At 42.5% G+C, this 20837-nt stretch overlaps 1 protein-coding gene across 1 annotated transcript in view; it reads right to left on the bottom strand.

The window, feature by feature from the left end:
• VDR (vitamin D receptor) overlaps positions 1-20837 on the bottom strand; it is a 365732-nt gene that overhangs the window by 120167 nt on the left and 224728 nt on the right. Inside the window, exon 3 of the mRNA XM_082246135.1 lies at positions 2515-2645. Coding sequence (XP_082102261.1) covers positions 2515-2645 — 131 coding nt within the window. The remainder of the gene's footprint in view (positions 1-2514; positions 2646-20837) is intronic.

Genomic DNA, 20837 nt, shown 5'->3' with positions numbered 1-20837 from the left:
CAGCGTCATATCCAGAGGCTGTCTTTGGGAAATAGATGTATGAGTGCTGCCAGCATTGCTGCAGAGGTTGAAGGGGTGGGGGAGTCAGCCTGTCACCGCTCAGACCATACACTGCACACTGCATCAAACTGGCCTGCATGGATGTCATCCCAGAAGGAAGCCTCTTCTAAAGATGATGCCCAAGAAAACCTGCAGTTTGCTGAAGACAAGCAGACTAAGGACATGGATTACTGGAACCATGTCCTGTGGTCTGATGAGACCAAGATAAACTTTTTTGGTTCTAATGGTGTCAACCGTGTGTGGCGGCAAGGAGTACAAAGACAAGTGTGTCTTGCCTATAGTCAAGCCAAGTGATGGGAATGTCATTGTCTGGGGCTGCATGAGAGCTGCAGGCACTGGGGAGCTACAGTTCATTGAGGGAACCATGAATGCCAACATGTCATGTGACATACTGAAGCAGAGCATGATCCCCTCCCTTCGGAGACTGGGCCACAGGGCAGTATTCCAACATGATAATGACCCCAAACACAACTCCAAGACGACCACTGCCTTGCTAAAGAAGCCGGGGGTAAAGGTGATGAACTGGCCAAGCATGTCTCCAGATCTAAACCCTATTGAGCATCTGTTGGGCATCCTCAAGCGGAAGGTGGAGGAGCTCAAGGTCTCCAACATCCACCAGGTCCGTGATGTCGTCATGGAGGAGTGGAAGAGGACTCCAGTGGCAACCTGTGAAGCTCTGGTGAACTCCATGCCCAAGAGGGTTAAGGCAGTGCTGAAAAACATTGGTGGCCACACAAAATATTTACACTTTGGGCTCAATTTGGACATTTTCCCTGTTGTTGCTTTTGCCAGTGGTTTAGACATTAATGCCTGTGTGTTGAGGACAGCAAATTTACACTGTTGTACTGTACATTGTAGCAAAGTGTAATTTCTTCAGTGTTGTCAAATGAAAAGATATAATAAAATCTTTTCAAAAATGTGAGGGGTGCACTCACTTATGTGAGATACTATATCTAGAGCCAAAACTTTACTAGCAGTGTGTTACAAATTCATACATTCACGTAAGTAAAAAGAGCCCTGCTTTATGTAACACCACCTTGGGATCATTGGCTACACGTCTTGAGAATACAAGGGGTAAAGCAATCCTGCTGCGTGGATACTAAATCAGAGCAAGAAATGACTTATGACATGTAATTACCATCTGTGGACTCACAAATGTGTTTTTTTTTTTAAATTAGGACTCATGCACACTGGACGTTATAAAAACGGCTGTAGCGTTAGCTGTAGAAAGCTGTAGCTGTAGAATGAGTTTTGCAGCGATTTTAAAGTAGCGTTTTTTAGCATTTGTGTTTTTAGCTTTTTTTTATAGCAAAACTATATTATTATTATTATTAGCCACAAAAGCTTATGGCTCAAAAATGCTCATAAACGTCGAATAGATGCTTTTTCCAGCGTTTTTTTTTTAGAGTTTTTTCAGAGTTAAGAGCGTTTTTCCAGCTGCAAACTCCTCTTCAAACCCACTAGTTCTGGGGGGTTTTTTCAGCCAGAAAAACGTCCCTGCCAAAAAAATGCTGATAAAAGTCTATGTGTGCATGGACACATAGGATAACATGCTGGGAAGTTTACTGGCTGCAGAAAAAAATGCCTGAAGCAAAAACAGCCGCTGTAAAAACGTCCAGTGTGCATGAGGTCTAGGAGTCAGTTTGGGGCTGGGATACTATACTAGAAGGTCAAGAACTCTAAACTGACAAAGTTTGGGAGTTTCTGCCCTATACTACAAAATAAAAATATATACAATGTATACTAGGAAAAGCCTGAGAAAACGATAAGGACACCCACACATACAGGCAATTTTACAGCAATGTCATGCGCTAGAAAAGCAGCATTGATCCAATCAGTGTATTGCTACTCCTTCACAAGACAATCACAGGCCGAGGAAGTGTTTGATTCTGCATGCGCTGCCTGACAGTAATGTTTGGATTGAAAAATCAGCTGAACAAAATGATTCTATTATTTTAGCAGGTAAGGCGTTACACTTGTATATTCAGATGTGAATTTTGTTGTATCCTTCACTTTAAGACCCCTTTCACACTTGTGTGGCCTAAAAGTTGTGCGATTTTACCGCAATTCAATTTTTTGCCGCAATTTTGACTGGACTTGAAGCAATGCCTATGTCTATGGACCTCAAAATGCATCAAAGTCGGACCAAAGTAGTGCAGGGACTACTTTGAAGTCGTTGCAACTTAAAGTCGCACAGATATGAACGGTACTCATTGGAAATCATGAAGTATGACTTGTCATGCAACTTTGCAGTCCCAAGTCGCAGGAGAAGTCGCACAAGTGTGAAAGGAGCCTAAGTCGTCTATTTAGTTCATTTTCTAGAAACATTAAAAACCAATGTGGTACAATGAAAATATTTACCCCTGAAATGTTGGCTTAATTTTCAAATAACCACCTTGATTTTTATTAGGGAAAACAACAAAAACAACAATTTCAGAATGTGTGTTTACTTACATTCCTTCATCATGCCAATATCAACACAGCGCTTCAGCCGACAGGACTGACAGTGTCGTCTATTGTCTTTGGTTATGCGACATTCCCCATTAAAAGGGCACGTAAAAACTGCCTTCCTCTTCATGCTTCTCCTACAAAAAAAACAGAATCAAATATTATTCAGGGATGAAAAAAGTGCTCAGAACATGTTTACTTGTGTTGCCTTATGAGGTCACAGGCATATATGAGGACACTTGAACTCCTTCTAAATTTCAGCTGTGCACAACACCATGCCTGGGATAGCAGAAAGACACCAGCAGTGGACATGCATTCCCATGCACTTTTCTTATCTATGTTCTGGCCTCATGCACACTGCAGCTGTCAAACATCCCTTTCACAGTTTGACAGTTTTTTTTTCTGTCCCTAAACGCCCCTCTGTGTTCGCCTATATGTTAGAGCTGCACAATTATTCTTTAAGAAATCGTGATCTCGGATCTTAAAAGGCCATGTTCTCGATTCATACAGAGCCGTTCTCTGCTCACTCACAGTTGTCAGAAAGAAAAAAAAAAAAAAGAGCCTACAAATGTTTATCAACATTGTTAAGGCTGGGAGATAACTATAAACACAATGCTTTACAATGTATCATTTCCTTCTTAGATCAAAGGAATGAACTTCCCTCTGGAAGTGAGGTCAGTTTAACCTCTTAAAGACTAAACCTTTTTTCTGACATTTGTTGTTTACAAGTTAAAATCAGTATTTTTTGCTAGAAAATTACTTATAACCCCCAAACATTTATATTTTCTTAGCAGAGACCCTAGAGAATAACATGGCGATCGTTGCAATCTTTTATGTCACACTGTATTTGTGCAGAAATCTTTAAAACGCAGTTTTTTTTGGGAAAAAATACACTTTAATGATTTAAAAAGAAAAAAATAAATAAATAAACAGTAAGGTTAGTCCAATTTGTTTGTTGATCAGGAGAGGAGATTTTTGGCAGAAAATGCGCTCAATGCGTGTAAAAGAGCTAATTCTGGCCAATGAAACGCACGCACAAACGAATGACATGCTGGAACAATTCCAAACGTTTTCCTGTCAGGAGAGTGCATGAGGTGTAAAAACATTTAGCCTTTAAATACTTGCCACTTGGTCACAGTAAATATAATGCGACCGAGCGGCAGCTGCAGGCTCAGCAACTTAACCGGTTAACGCCCGCCGCAGATATACTGCGGTAGGCAGCCACTCCCAGGCAAATCGCCGTACATGTACAGCGCTTGCTCTCGGGAGGCTAGGGGGCGAACACACGCTGCCGGCGGCGTGCGCTCCCGCCCCCCGCTCATCAGCAGGGAAGCCGATGCAGCGGACAGGCGGCTCCAATTGCCACCTGACACCTGCGATCATTCCCCACTGAGAGAGAAGAACGGTCAGCTGTTGTAAACACAGCTGACCGTTCTTCTCCCTGGAATGATCATAGAGCACCATGTGATCCTTCTATATAGGATCACATGTCTCTATGGTCATTTCAGAAGCCCCCCCCTCACAGTTAGAATCACTCCCCTAGGCTCACATTTAACCCCTTGATCACCCATGTTAACCCCCCCCTTCCCTGCCAGTGTCATAATTACAGTAACAGTGCATATTTTTAGCACTTATTACTGTAGTAATGTCACTGGTCCCCCCCAAAAGTGTCAAAAATGTCAGTCAGGGGTCCGATCTGTCGCTACAATGTCGCGGTCCCGCAAAAAAACCGCAGATTGCCGCCATTACTAGTAAAAAAAACCAATAAAAAATGACATAAAATCTTTCCCGTAGTTAGAAGACGCGGTAACTTTTGCGCAAACCAATCAAAATACGCTTATGGCGATTTTCTTTTGCAAAAAATATGTAGCAGAAAACAAATTGGCCTAAAATTTTAAAACATTTAGATTTTTACATTTTTTTTGAGAATGTCATATAGCAGAATGTGAAAATTTTATTAATTTTTTTTTCAAAATTGTTGCTCTTTTTTTGTTTATAGCGCAAGAAATAAAAACTGCACAGGTGATCAAATATCACCAAAAGAAAGCTCTATTTGTGGGAAAAAAAGGACGTCAATTTTATTTGGACACAGCGTCGCACGACTGCACAATTTTCCGTTAAAGTAACGCAGTGCCGAATCGTAAAATAGGGCCTGGTCAGGAAGGGGCAAATCCTTCCGGTCTTAAAGTGGTTAAATAAACGTTGCTGGCTTGCCTCTGGGTTTGGGGCGCACATGCATGAGCCTTCTGCTGATTTTGTCAGCAGGTCCTGGTCAATGATTTATGGCTGAGGTCTGCTGATCGGCTGTGTCCAATCACAGTGCAGAGTCCTGCATGCACAAACACACAAGACTCTACACAGACCAGGGATGTGGCTGTTACTTCTGCTTGCAAAGCAGGAAGAAAAAACTGCCAGATCTCTAAGTAAAAGTAGCACACATTACACTTGTTAGGAACACAAGCCCTTGGTTGTCCATAAATATTAACTCCTTCCCATTCATTAGTACAGCATTATATCTGATCACTGTCTTAATATTGCCATTGATGTCAGTGTACCTTCAAGCAAGAGTCTGTTGGTGTTGTTGGCACGCCACACTATCACAGCCCCACTATAAGTCGCTAATCACGGCCATTATCAGTATAGCGTCATAGCTGCGTAAATTCCAGGATATATACAATTTTTTGTAGATGCTATACCTTTCCCACAAATCAATTAATATACAATATATTGTTTTTGTTTTTTTGTTTTTTTTAACAAAAGACGTAGCAGTATACATTTTGGTCTTAATTTGAAAAGAAATTAGATTTTTTAATTTGTTTTACTGGATATGTTTTATAACAGAAAGTATAATATATATATATATATATATTTTTTTTTTTTTTTGCTCTTTTTTCATTTAAATAATAAAAAAAATAAAAATAAAATACCCAGAGGTGATCAAATAACACACAAAAAAAGCTCTATTTGTGTGAAAAAAATTATATATGTGCGTACAGTGTTGCATGACTGAGCATTTGCTAGTTAAAGTAGCGCATTGCTGAATAGCAAAAAATGCTCTGGTCATGAAGGGGATAAAACCTTCCGGTGGTCAAGTGGTTAACAGAATACAGTTAGTATATTATATAATAAAGGTACCTTATACATTTTAACACCACACATTGGTGGCAGCCAGCCTGTAGTGTAGTGACCAGTTTGTGGGTTCAAAAGACCATAGTTGTTGCATGCACAAGCGATGGGACTTTGATGTTCAATATCCTAATATCTTCTAACAGTTTGTGTGTAGAGGGATGTTGGAAATCATTCTAGTGATGTACCATGTAGTTTCCTTAAAGCTTTATACATTTTTGTTTGAAAAGGTTTGGTAGGGTATATATATATATATATATATATATATATATTTACATATACAGTAAAACCTTGGATTGCGAGCATAATTCGTTCCGGAAGCATGCTTGTAATCCAAAGCACTCTTATATCAAAGCAAATTTCCCCATAAGAAATAATGGAAACTCAGATGATTCGTTCCACAACCATTTATTCATAAGTCCTTCAGTTTATAGTCCATATAAAAAGATTATAGCATTGCGATAGGTTATATAACCATAAAATGTCCATCCACAAATAGCCCCTTCCACAAGGGGATAAGAAGCAAAATCCAGTAGGAGCTACAGAGTATCAAAGAGAAGAAAGGAGCCTCTAAGTGTAGCAATATGGTTCCATTTAATGAAGGTACAACATTTAGCAACTCACATGGTTGATGAATAAAACAGGCACATCTAAGTATGCAGGCATCCGGGGTAAAGCTGTCCACATGGACTATCTTCTGCACCACCGGCTGCCAGTCTGTAATCCTGACCGGGAAGACCACCCTGCAGTAAAGGGATCTAAAAGCGAGGGGCAGCATGGAAGGGATGACGTAGATGGCGGTGCAGAGGATGGTCTATGTGGACAGCTTTAGCCTGGATGCCTGCATACTTAGATATGCCTGCTCCAATCATCAACCATGTGAGTTGCTAAATGTTGTACCTTCATTAAATGTAACCATATTGCTACACTTAGAGGCGCCTCTCTTCTCTTTTATACTCAGCTGTGACTTGAAGCTACTTGTATATCAAGACATCGCTTGTAAACCAAGTCAAAATTTATTTGAAAATTTTGCTTGTCTTGCAAAGCGCTCTTAAACCAAGTTACTCTCAAACCAAGGTTTTACTGTATATATTTATCAATAAAAGATTACCATACTTGTATTGTAGCACAAGAATTTAAAAAGCAGTTACATCAGGGCCATCATCAGACATCATGGGGCCCATTGTACAGCCTGCCTGGCCGGGTCCCCAAACCCCTTGTCTCCTCAATCCACTCCACTTGCTACCCCAAACCTCTGAATTCCCTGCATCAACAATACTCCCAACATTCTGCACCCCCTGCATCCCCCAATTGCAATTACACCTCACTATGCACCCCTACTGCTCTGTACCATATTACACCTCACACTGCACCCCCATTACCAGGCTTTATTTATAGAAACTGTGATGATGCTCTGTGCTGCTGTGTAGCAGGTCAGCAAGGTCGGTTACAGGCCCAGGTCTGGTAAATGAGGGCTGCCTCTACTCTCCTTTCAGCAACCCGGTAATATACCCTTTTTTTTTAACCACTTGCTGATCGCCCGCCGCAAATATACTGCGGCAGGCTGGCTCGTCTGCGCGTATCGGCGCACTGGTATGTTGGTTCGCCGGAGTGGTGCTGGGGGGCGAGCTCGTGCTGCCGGCGGCGCACTCCCACCCCCACTAGGCAGCGAGTATGCCGATCCACGGGACCGGAACCCGCGATCGCTCCCCGCTGAGAGAGAAGGACGGTCATCTGTTGTAAAAACACAGCTGACCGTCCTTCTCTCTGAAATGATCACAGAGCGCCTGTGATCCCTCTATATAGGATCACAGGTCTCTATGATCATTTCACAAGTCTCTCCCCCCACAGTTAGTAAACACTCCCCTAGGTTCACACTTAACCCTTTGATCACCTCTAGGTTAACCCCTAGAGTTCTTTTAGCACTGATTACTGTAATAATGTCATTGGTCCCCCCAAAAGTGTCAAAAATGTCAGTTAGGGGTCTGATCTGTCCGCCGCAATGTCGCAGTCCTGCAAAAAAAATTGCAGATCGCCGCCATTACTAGTTAAAAAAAAACAATAAAAATGACATACATTTCCCGTAGTTAGTAGCTGCGATAACTTTTTAGTGGGTCACAGTCCCACTAAAAATAGCAGATTGCCGGTATTACTAGTAAGAAATAAATAAAAATGACATAAATCTTTCCCCTAGTTTGTAGACGCGATAACTTTTGTGCAAACCAATCAAAATATGCTTATTGTGATTTTTTTTTTCACCAAAAATATGCAGAAGAATACAAGATAGCCTAAAAGGATGAAAAAGTTTGATTGTGAAAAATATATATATATATTTTTTTTCAGAATTGTCGCTCTTTTTTTGTTTACAGCGCAAAAAATAAAAAAATTGCACAGGTGATCAAATACAACCAAAAGAAAGCTCTATTTGTGGGGGAAAAAAAGGACATAAATTTTATTTTGGTACAGCTTCGCACGTTTGCACAATTGTCAGTTAAAATAATGCAGTGCTGTATCCCAAAAAATGGCCTGATCATGAAGGGGGCAAGTCCTTCTGGTCGAGAACTGGCTAATGAAGAAAGGGAGGGCAAAAAGAGATCTCTACCTTGAGTGTGATATTGAAGAAAGAAAAATAAAATGTATTTACGCAAAATAAAACTCATGCATAGTAACCCCACATACAGAGGGGACCCTATAAATCCACTGCAAGAATCATTAAAATGGGTTGTACAGACTCTATATAAAAGATGTAATACAATGGATTCATAGGTGCCCCTCTGTATAGTGCATACGTTTTAAAGAAGGTTTCATAAATGGATTCATAGCTCCCCAGTGTGTTTTATCTTCCTTCATTTTTCCCTGCCAGAGCCTTCTTCCTTTACACATTTGATTGTCTCTTCCTCAATTGCCTTCTGCTGCTTCCTTTCTGCTTGTGTTGCAGCTCTGAGAAGAGGCTGCTTTTACTTTCTCGGGACTGAAGGCTTCTCCTAGCCTGCTGCTTCCTGCTCAATCTGTCATGGCAGGCAGGCCAACACATGTAAACAAACAGCACCACACTGCTGGGACTGTGACAGCAGTATGTTAAACTGCGCATTGGTGGGGGGGGGAAAGGAAGCAGTGTGACCCAACCCCAGCTCTGTAAACACTCAAGATGACTGACAGTTGTCAAGCTGCAGCCCAGCAGGAGGAGAGCTGCAGTCCAGCACTGGTCTAGAATCATAGCTCCCAACTGTTCCCAATGTGGAAAAAAGACCCTCCGTCTCTCTTTCCTCCACATTTTTCCCTCATTTTGGACTGATCTATATAGTTGTATTTAAAATGCATTATATAGCTTTCAAAAAGTGTTTCCCAGTGCTTAACATTTCATCCAATTTCTAAATTGCTGCTTTTGTAAATTTCAAAAGCCAGTATAATAGAATAGTAGTGGAAAAAAAAAAAAAAAACACATGTGGGTTTAACTAAATTTGTTTGTTTAATTCTCCTACGGGCTCTTTCACACAGGCTGACCGTTCAGATCCGCCTGTCCGTTTTTTTGGCGTATCTGAACAGTCCCCCCATGCATCCCTATGGGGCATCGGATGTCAGCGGAGACATGTCCGCTGACATCCGATCCGATCCGTCAAATCTGGATGAATGGAAACCCTATTTTCCATCTGTCCATAGAGATGCATGGGGAACTGACAGCTGTGTCTCCGCACACAGACACAGCTGTCATCCTCCTGCTCAGCGGGGGATCGGCGGATCGATTCCCTCGCTGAGAAAAACGGACTTCGTCCGACGGATGGAGTGTGTGAAAGGGGCCTTAAAGGGGATGTGGCTGCAGTGCGGGAATGCATAGTCTTGGCTTTCTGAAGAATTGGCTTTCTGCAATAACCGCTTCCTGGCGAGATGGTTCAGGTGGGTCTGGACAAGAATCAGAACACACCTGAGCTCATCCCTAATCCAAGACCTGCAGGGAAAGCAGGCATTAAAAAAAAAAAAAAAAAAAAGACAGCAAAAATTGTTGACAATTATTTCCAAATACTGTATAACAAACTGTTGTCTTTTATGTACAGCAAAAAACTTGAAATCCGGCCCTCAAAAAAAAAAAAATAAATAAATAAATCATGATGAATCATGAATGGTTTGTAAATGCAAAATAATTCTTGGAAAATCACATGCGCACACACACGCATTCATGTATAAATGGAGCCTAAATAGACTGAAAAAACATGATGAAAAGGTTTGATTCTGTCCTTTATGTAAATATCCATAAACAGTAAAATATAAAATTGTTTCTCTTTAAAAAAAAAAGCAGCCAGAGAAGTAAAGAAGCGTAAAGAATTTCAGGTCATGTCAGTGGACAGTCAGATGTATACAATTCATAGATTCCCTGCAGCTATTAATAGCTGGTATGTGCACATCATTCCACATGCACATAGCTCTTCTGCTCTTCCCCACCATCCAAGTACTGTAGAGTGTAAAAATAAGGAGCTGATTTTATTTCTCTGGCAGCCCACAACGTTACTGCAACCACACAAAATGTTTGTCAGAGGAAATGAACAGATACAAACAGTCCTCTTGTTAAAAATAAAAAATAATAATATGTAATGTTTAAAAACATGAAATTGGAGTTTATGGACAAACAAAAATGTGGCAGGCTGGCAATGTTCTATTTCTGGAGAAGAAGATAAAGGAAGAGGTCTGTGAAGAAAAACGAGCGCAGACCAACATGTAGACAAGGATTGGTTATGCAAAATGCTGTGATGGTGCCACATAAATGTCTAAAAATGCTTTGGCTCTGGAATGTTGTTATTGAAAATAACCACCACGGCTCTTGGAGGGGCAAGCCGCTTGCATGTGAAGAAAAAAATATTGGTTATTTAAAGCAAATGCTATTACTTTTTCCACTCTGGCACCGCAATACTATTTTTTGTGGAACCACAAGATTATAAATAAGTACTGTGTAAATTGTATGTTAGAATCTGCACTTACATTACTGCAAGAAAAAACTAAAGGCGTATCATTACAGACAAATCCCTATCTAATCTAAGGCACAACAGTAAAGATGGAGCCTCATAGTAAAGTCTTTTTATATGGCACACTGGGCCGTGTGCCTCCATTCCAGAAATGCAATTAATGCTGCAGAGATGCAATATAGTGGTTGTAAAACTCAGACATGAAATAAGAACAAAGCACATCCTCTATAGTGTGTTCTTGTCTCTCAGTTTAGAGCACTAAAGCCCAGAACATATGGACTGAATGTCGGGCAGCATCGGCCAGTTCGATAGAAACCAGCCGACATTCGGCCCGAGTGTACTGCAGCCGGTTGTTTGGCCAGCTTTTGACGAAGGGTCATGATCGAAAAAGCCCTGCCGACTGGCTCCCTATCAGCGCTCTCAGCCAATGACTGGGAGCGATGACTGGAGTGTTCTGGTGGAGGGGCTGTCCCCCTGTCAGAACACAATAAAACAGCAGGGGAGATTACTGTACTAACATCAGATTGTTAGTACAGTTGCTCTGACCTGAGCTATAATTATTTGCCATGCTTGCTGGGTTAAAACGAAAAAAAAAAAAAAAAAATAGCAGTGTGTGCTAGGCTTAAGTGTCCTTTCTGTCTGCTGTTCCTCGGCTATCATCACAAATCACTTCTGACAAGTTTTCCTGATGCCAAGAGAAAAAGGTGAAAGGGGAAGGGGAGGGATTGCCAGCACATGGCCTGTGATTAATAGCCTCAAGCTTTGTTCCTGTGTGCTGTTTGATTGGGGTATGTCCCTTTCCTCCAATCAGCTCTCAGAGCTCTACTCCCTGAGCTCTGCAGTGTGTCATTTCAGCTCTTTGCCACGTATTTTCTGAAAGCTTAGACAAGCATTATAAATCCTGCACATGTGCATCCACTATGGAAGCATTCTTTGCGTAACAGTACAATTGTTTATGTTATTTTTCACAATTTCCTTGCTTAAATGAGGGGGGGTTAGTGGACTTTCCACTTAGCCAGCTTTACTTTGAACAATCGACCAAGTACAAAGTATAAAAAAAAAAAATATATATATATATATATATCCTTCGTACATTTGAATCATTGAACATTTTTTTTTTTTTTTTACTATCCACCACACAGGCACACTTGGACTACTAGTTTTTCCACTGAAAGAACAGGAAGTACCACCGTTTCCACTCTCAATGTACTGCTAGCCTAAGAATTCAGCATATTTAGGAATAATATTCTGGCCGACAGCTACTATGCTAGCATCAATGCATCCCAAAACTGATGTACACTGATGCTACTGAGTACAGAGTTCTTCTGTCATTTTACACTCTGCATCAAAGTCTTTGTTAAAGATGTTAATCTAATACAGCCAATGACAACTGCCAGTAACCATACTTATGAATGAAAGTTAAGTACTTGGCCAAGTTAGCAACAAGATGCTCATTTTCTGGGGGAAGCAGTGAGTCAAGAATGTATGACTCAAATTGTTCTTTGGAAATAATTAAGACTTAAGAGGCCTTTACCACTGAACTACCCAGTAAAATATATAAATCTAAATCTGTTACAAATCTATAGAATTGTCTTTCTTTTCATAAGAAGTTCATGTACTGCGTAGCTCACTAGAGAATAACCAGAAATGTTTTTTATTGCTCTCAACCAGTGACACAATTTACAGTGTTTTCCACATATACAATTCCAAATATACAGTGGGTACGGAAAGCATTCAGACCCCCTTAAATTTTTCACTCTTTGTTATATTGCAGCCATTTGCTAAAATCATTTAACCGGTTGCCGACCGCCGCACGACTATATACTGCGGCGGTCAGCCCCGGCCAGGCAGAGTGACGTAGCGGTACGTCACTAGCCTTCGCCGCTCTGGCGCGCGCGCGCGCGCGCACGCGGTCCCGCCGATGACTCGATTGGGTTCAGAACCGATCAGTCATCAGGTCCAGGCCAATCATTTTTGGTCTGGACCTGTTGATCGGTCCTGCCCAATCAGATCTCCCTCTAAGCCTGTGAAATGTAAACACAGGCTTAGAGGAGATGTGCCCTCCCCTCCCAACGGTCTTTTTGGATCCAGCGTGAGAGGAGAGCACATCTAATTGTAAGTACAGCACCAAGCACGTACATACACACTTAGATAGGCACATTTCACCCCCGATCGCCCCCCCAATTAACCCCTACAGCACCTGACACAACACACACTATATACAGCATATAGCATATACCTATATACCTGTATAAGTGTGATTTGTGAACAGGTGTAGCCCTTGCGACCCCCCCTTTTCCACTCAAATTACCCCCCACCCCCCCCTAATAAAGATTTAACCCACTGATCTCCCCTGACCCCCCCCTGATCACCGCCGTTAACCTCTACACCCTCTGTCACATCAGCACTAATACAAACGCAATATACGGTGTTATTGTATTTTTGTATTAGTGTGATTGTGATCAGAATTAGCGCAGGCGACTAAGTTTCTGTCCCAAGAAGGTTTAGGGTCCCCGCCACCCGCCCAATAAAGATTTAAGCCCCTGACCCCCCCCTGATCACCCCTACACCCCCTGCCATAACACACACCGTATACAGTATATAGCATTTTGCTATATACCCGTATAAGTGTGATTTGTGGTCAGGTCTAGCGCTTGCGACCCCCTTTTTTCCACTTGAATTACCCGCCACCACCCCCCTAATAAAGATTTGAGCCCCTGATCTCCCCTGACCCCCCCCCTGATCACCGCTAGTTAACCCCTACACCCTCTGTCACATCAGCACTAATACAAACGTAATATACTGTGTTTTTGTATTTTTGTATTAGTGTGATTGTGATCAGAATTAGCGCAGGCGACTAAGTTTGTGTCCCAAGGAGGTTTAGGGTCCCCGCCACCCGCCCAATAAAGATTTAATCCCCTGATCCCCCCCTGATCACCCCTACACCCCCTGCCACAACGCACACTGTATACAGTATATAGCATTTTCTATATACCCGTATAAGTGTGACTTGTGACCAGGTTTAGCGCTTGCCACCGTTCCTTTTATCCTTAGGATACCCGCCAGTCCCTTCCAATAAAGATTTAAACCCCTGATCCCCCCCTGATCACATCCCGTTAACCCCTACACCCTCTGTCACATTAGCACTAATACACACATAATATACTGTTTTTACTGTATTTTTGTATTGGTGTCATTGTGACTTGAGGTTGCTCTAGCTAGCTAGTTTCTTTCCCAAAGGAGGTTTAGGGTCCCCGCCACCCCCCCCCAGATCCCCGGCGCATAGTTTAGAAGTAACCCCTTGATCACCACACACGCACGCACGCACCTACACTTCCATTTCTAGTATAGTGTTTGAACAGATCAATATCTGATCTGATCAGAGCTATACTAGCGCTCCCATAGTTTAGGGTTCCCAAAACGCGGTGTTTGCACGATCAGCACTGATTCCGGCCAGCACCTGCGTTTAACCCTTTCACCCAGGTAAGTGTAGTAATCAATAGATTACTGTCACTTACAAAAAACACAAGACACAAAACCGCTGTGTTAGCAGAGTCAGGCCTGATCCCTGCTAGCATTAGCAGTTTTTTTGGTAGCGCTTGAAATAGTCTTCGACAACCAGGTGCTTTTATTACCTGTGAGTCGCATCACTGTACGGGTAAATTTAGTTACCAAAATGTCTAAACGTTCGTACAGTGATGAAGCTATTTACAGTATAATGTCCATGTCAGGTGAGAGCGATGGGGAAGCCTCACCGGCAGAATCAGGGTCAGTATACGAACCAGATGACAGCAGCGGCTCCCTGACAGACAGCTCCGACGACAGATGGGTCCCTGTTAGACCCAGGCGTACCCGACCCCATTCTGGTGTTGTTGAAATGCAGGAATCGCAGGGTGCTCGTATGGAGCAGAGTGTGGGTACTAGTGCCGCTCATCCTTCTGGCGACCTGGCAAGCGCCAGCGGCCTAGTACAACCTGGACCTAGTACAACCAGCACTGCAGTAAGACCTGGTGACGTGGCGAGTCCCCTAAGTGCAGTTGAAGCTGGTGCGGTGGCTAGCACAAGTAGTGGCCCGCAGCCACCGCGTATTCGAAGACAGGCCCGTAGAGCCCATAGTGCCCTCCCTGATGCGCTGGCATATCCCAATTGGCAACCCACTGATTCTACAGCGCCAGTACTTCCCCCATTCACCGCCCAACCTGGAATCCACGTGGAGACAGCTGGTTTTACGCCCCTGAACTTTTTTGAGCTGTTCTTCACGGAAGATCTTTTCAGATCTATTGTGGATCAATCAAATTTATATGCTCAACAATTTATCGCCGCCAACCCAAATTCGCACCTTGCCAGACGATTCGGCTGGAATCCTATAACGGTTTCCGAATTTAAGATCTTTCTGGGCCTTTCCCTCCACATGGGCATAACTAAACAAAGTGAATTGCGGCTATATTGGTCCACTAGCCCAGCTCACCATATGCGCATGTACTCTGCCTCCATGTCCAGGGGGAGATACGAGCAAATTCTGCGATTTATGCATTTCAGCGACAATGAAATCTGTCGTCCTCGGGGAGACCCTGCATACGATCGGCTCCACAAAATTCGGCCCCTCATAGACCACTTCAATCAGCGGTTTGCAGCCTTGTTTACCCCCGAACAAGTTGTCTGCATTGACGAGTCCCTGATTAAATTTACTGGCCGTCTTGCTATCAAACAGTACCTCCCCAGCAAGCGTGCCAGATACGGGGTCAAGTTGTATAAGCTCTGTGACAGGGCCACAGGCTATACAGTTAATTTCCGTGTCTATGAGGGAAAAGATAGCACTGTGGAGCCCCCGAACTGCCCAGACTACATAGGGAGCAGCGGTAAGATTGTTTGGGACTTGGTGTCACCCTTATCCGGAAAGGGGTACCATTTGTACGTGGACAATTTTTACACAAGCGTGCCACTATTTAGTCACCTGCTTGATTTACAAATTGGCGCATGTGGCACCGTGCGACCTAATCGCCGGGGCTTCCCCCAACGGCTTGTAAATTCCCGTCTTAGTCGGGGGGCGAGAGCCTGCTTGAAAACGGACAAATTACTTGCGGTGAAGTGGAAGGATACACGGGATGTGTATGTTCTGTCCTCCCTTCACGCAGACACGACAGTCCAAATCCCTACGGCAACTGGCGTTATGGAGAAACCCCTCTGTGTCCACGAATATAACCTTAACATGGGAGGGGTGGACCTTAACGACCAGCTTTTGGCGCCGTATTTAGTTGCCCGTAAAGCCAGACGCTGGTACAAAAAAGTGTCTGTTTACCTTTTCCAATTGGCTATGCTGAACGCCTTTGTCCTATACAGGGCGTCAGGACGAACTGGACCCTTCCGGGAATTCCAGGAAGCGGTCATCCTTGCCTACCTGTACCCAGGAGGCATGCCTGCCCAACTTCCCCTTCCAGATGCAGTGAGCCGGCTGCATGAGAGGCATTTTCCTTATGCCCTCCCGAGTACCCCTACCCAAATACGACCCCAAAGACGATGTCGTGTCTGTAGCAGGCGCGGATTTAGGCGTGACACCCGTTATTATTGTCCCAAATGTCCTGACCATCCTGGTCTCTGCATCGGGGAATGTTTTGAGCGCTACCATACACTAGTGGAGTATTAGTGTAGGGTACAGCACGACACAGTGTAGGGCACATAAACACAGGGTCTCGAAGGATGTTGGATGTCCATCGACATTTTGAGAGACCCAAGCTGGAAGAGAAGATCGCAGAAGATCGCACTCCCTCCCAAATCAAGAAATAAAGGAACAGTTAGAAAGTAAAATAAAAGGATCCAAAAACTGTTGTGGTGTCAGTAATTTTATATGTCCTTCTACTCCTTCCTACTATACTTTTTTCAATGTCCTTTGTTTGTTTTTTCATTCTTTTGTGACCTGTTTCTCTTGCAGGTAATTGTCGGCTACCACGCATTGATTTTATATATTCTGACACAAACAGCGTTTGCGCTCAGCATATATGGATACCTTTGCTGATAGCAGCTGTGGTGATTTTCTGATTTCAGCACTGCAGTTAAAATCTTATTTTGGTATACGTGGATAGCGCCGTGTATACCCATCATTAAATTCAGTGGGTGGTTGTTTGGGCGGTTAATGATGAGAATCCAAAAACTTTTGTTGTGTCAGTCATTTTATATGTCCTACTCTTCCTAATGTACTTTTTTTTAATGTACTTTGTTTGTTTTTTCATTCTTTTGTGACCTGTTTCTCTTGCAGGTCCCTCGTCGGCTACCACGCATTGATTTTATATATTCTGACACAAACAGTGTTTGCGCTCAGCATATATGGATACCTTTGCTGATAGCAGCTGTGGTGATTTTCTGATTTCAGCACTGCAGTTAAAATCCTATTTTGGTATACGTGGATAGTGTCGTGTATACCCATCATTAAATTCAGTGGGTGGTTGTTTGGGCGGTTAATGATGAGTAATACTACGCATTATTCCTGTGCTGATTTCTGATAGGTTCTCTTTTTTTCCGTTCAGCCCACAGGCTGCATGAAAAAAAAAAAACCTATATGCCAAACAAGGACCAGCAATGTACTGGTACGTTGCTGGACTTTGAGTGGTTGTACCAGGATGATGCCTGCAGATTTAGGCATCATCTTGGTATCGTTTTTTACAGCCAGCGGTCGGCTAACATGTAAAAGCAATCCTAGCAGGTAATTGGCCGCTAGACTGCTTTTACATGCAGTGGGAGGGGTCTCCCCCCCCCCCCCACCGCCGCCTTCCGCAGCCTTCCGTGGTTTTTCTCGGGCTCTCCTGTCCCACCGGTTAACCCGAGAGTGCAGCCGGTGGTTCAGTTATCTAACCATAGAGCTAATTGAAGATTAGAATGGCTCCAATCATCTCTATGGCCTAAGATGCCGGAGGCTACGAGCATTTCATGACTTCTTTTTCGCCAGAAATAAACAGGGCCATTGGGAAATTGGGAAAGTATTTTATCACACCAATTTTGGCGTGGTCAGATACATTAAGGTCAGAGGAGAGATCTAGAGTATAAAAGACCCCAATTTTTTTAAAAAAGAGTACCTGTCACTACCGATTGCTATCATAGGGGATATCTAAATTCACTGTGATAACAATAAAAATGATTTAAAAAAAAAAAATTAAAGGAAAGGTGTCAAAATAACATAAAAAAGCAAAAAAAAAAAAAAAAAAAAAATTGAGCCCCCCCCCTTTCCCCCCGTGCTTGCACGCAATGGCACACGCAAGCGTTGGTCTAGTGTCATATGTAAACCGCAATTTCAGCATGCATGTGAGGTATCGCCGCGATCGCCAGATCGAGTGCAGTAATTTTTGCAGTAGACCTCCTCTGTAAGTCTAAAGTGGTAACCTGTAGAGACTTTTAAAGTTTTTAAAAATGTACGTACGTTGTTGCCGCTGCGCAGGCGTGCGCAATTTTTAAAGCATGTCATGTCAGGTGTCTATGAACTCGGCATAAGATCATCTTTTAAATTTTACCAAAAAAATTGGAATTATATAGTGTATTTGTGAAATAAATTAAAAAAAAATGTATTTTTTTCGCAAAAATTGCGTTTGGAAAATCTGTGCGCAAATACCGTGTGACAAAAAAATTTGCAACATCCCCCATTTTATTCTATAGGGCCTCTGCTTTAAAGAAATATATAATGTTTGGGGGTTCAAAGTAATTTTCTAGTAAAAAAAAAATATTTTTTAATGTAAACAAAAAGGCACAGAAAAGGCTTGGTTTTCAAGTGGTTAGAAGAGTGGGTGATGTGTGGATAAGATTGAGCATAAAATGCCGGGACAGTTCAAACACCCCCCAAATGACCCCTTTTTGAAAAGTAGACACCCAAAGCTATTTGCTGAGAGGCATGGTGAGTCCATGGAATATTTTATATTTTGCTACAAGTGTCGGGAAAATTATTATTTCTTTTTTTTTTGTTGTTTTTTTACAGAAAGTTGTCACTAAATGATATATTGCTCACACATGCCATGTGTATATGTGAAATGACACCCCAAAATACATTCTGCTGCTTCTCCTGAGTACAGGGATACCCCATGTGTGAGACTTTTTGGCAGCGTAGCTGTGTACGCGCCCCCGAAAACCAATCCACATCTTCAGGTTTTCTAATGGCGTAAATTGCTGATTTTACCCCTGACTACCTGTCACAGTTTCAGAGGCCCTGAAATTTCAAGATAGCACAAAACCCCCCCAAATGACCCCATTTTGCAAAGTAGACACTCCAAGCTATTGGCTGAGAAGCATGGTGAGTCCATGGAATAGTTTATATTTTGCCACAAGTTTCGGGAAAATCATTTTTTTTTTTTTTTTAACACAAAGTTGTCAGTAAACGATATAATGCTCACGCATGCCATGGGTATATGTGAAATGACACCCCAAAATACATTCTGCTGCTTCTCCTGAGTACAGGGATACCCCATGTGTGAGACTTTTTTGCAGTCTAGCCGAGTACAGGACCCTGAAAACCAACCTCCACTTTCAGGCTTTCCAAGGGCGTAAATTGTTGATTTCACTCCTGACTACCTATCACAGTTTCGGAGGCCCTAAAATTCCAAGATAGCACAAAACCCCCCCAAATGACCCAATTTTGCAAAGTAGACACTCCAATCTATTTGCTGAGAGGCATGGTGAGTATTTTGCAGCTCTCATTTTTTTTGGAAAATGAAGAAAAAACAGGAAAATGCATTTTTTTTCCTCTTTTTTCAATTTCCAAAACTTTGTGACAAAAAGTGAGATCTGCAAAACACTCAACATGCCTCTCTGCAAATAGCTCAGGGTGTCTACTTTCCAAAATGGGGTCATTTGGGGGGGTTTTGTGCTATCTTGGAATTTTAGGGCCTCCGAAACTGTGATAGGTAGTCAGGAGTGAAATCAACAATTTACGCCCTTGGAAAGCCTGAAAGTGGAGGTTGGTTTTCGGGGTCCTGTACTCGGCTAGACTGCAAAAAAGTCTCACACATGGGGTATCCCTGTACTCAGGAGAAGCAGCAGAATGTATTTTGGGGTGTCATTTCACATATACCCATGGCATGTGTGAGCAATATATCATTTACTGACAGCTTTGTGTAAAAAAAAAAATAAATATATATATATATATATATATATATATTTCCCGGAACTTGTGGCAAAATATAAAATATTCCATGGACTCACCATGCCTCTCAGCAAACAGCTTGGGGTGTCTACTTTCCAAAATGGGGTCATTTGGGGGGGTTTTGTGCTATCTTGGAATTTTAGGGCCTCCGAAACTGTGATAGGTAGTCAGGAGTGAAATCAACAATTTACGCCTTTGGAAAGCCTGAAAGTGGAGGTTGGTTTTCGGGGTCCTGTACTCGGCTAGACTGCAAAAAAGTCTCACACATGGGGTATCCCTGTACTCAGGAGAAGCAGCAGAATGTATTTTGGGGTGTCATTTCACATATACCCATGGCATGTGTGAGCAATATATCATTTACTGACAGCTTTGTGTAAAAAAAAAAAAAATATATATATATATATATATTTCCCGGAACTTGTGGCAAAATATAAAATATTCCATGGACTCACCATGCCTCTCAGCAAACAGCTTGGGGTGTCTACTTTCCAAAATGGGGTCATTTGGGGGGGTTTTGTGCTATCTTGGAATTTTAGGGCCTCCGAAACTGTGATAGGTAGTCAGGAGTGAAATCAACAATTTACGCCTTTGGAAAGCCTGAAAGTGGAGGTTGGTTTTCGGGGTCCTGTACTCGGCTAGACTGCAAAAAAGTCTCACACATGGGGTATCCCTGTACTCAGGAGAAGCAGCAGAATGTATTTTGGGGTGTCATTTCACATATACCCATGGCATGTGTGAGCAATATATCATTTACTGACAGCTTTGTGTAAAAAAAAAAAAAATATATATATATATATATATATATATATATATATATATATATTTCCCGGAACTTGTGGCAAAATATAAAATATTCCATGGACTCACCATGCCTCTCAGCAAATAGCTTGGGGTGTCTACTTTCCAAAATGGGGTCATTTGGGGGGGTTTTGTGCTATCTTGGAATTTTAGGGCCTCCGAAACTGCGACAGGTAGTGCAGAGGTGACATGAACAATTTACGCCATTAGAAAACCTGAGAGTGTTGATTGGTTTTCGCGGTCCTGTAAACAGCTAGGCTCCCAAAAAGTCTCACACATGGGGCATCCCCATACTCAGGAGAAGCGGCAGAATGTATTTTGGGGTGTCATTC

Source organism: Pelophylax lessonae (assembly GCF_965119305.1).
Source record: "Pelophylax lessonae genome assembly, chromosome: 2".
Classification (NCBI taxonomy): domain Eukaryota; kingdom Metazoa; phylum Chordata; class Amphibia; order Anura; family Ranidae; genus Pelophylax; species Pelophylax lessonae.
This window is presented reverse-complemented; position numbering and strand designations above follow the sequence as displayed.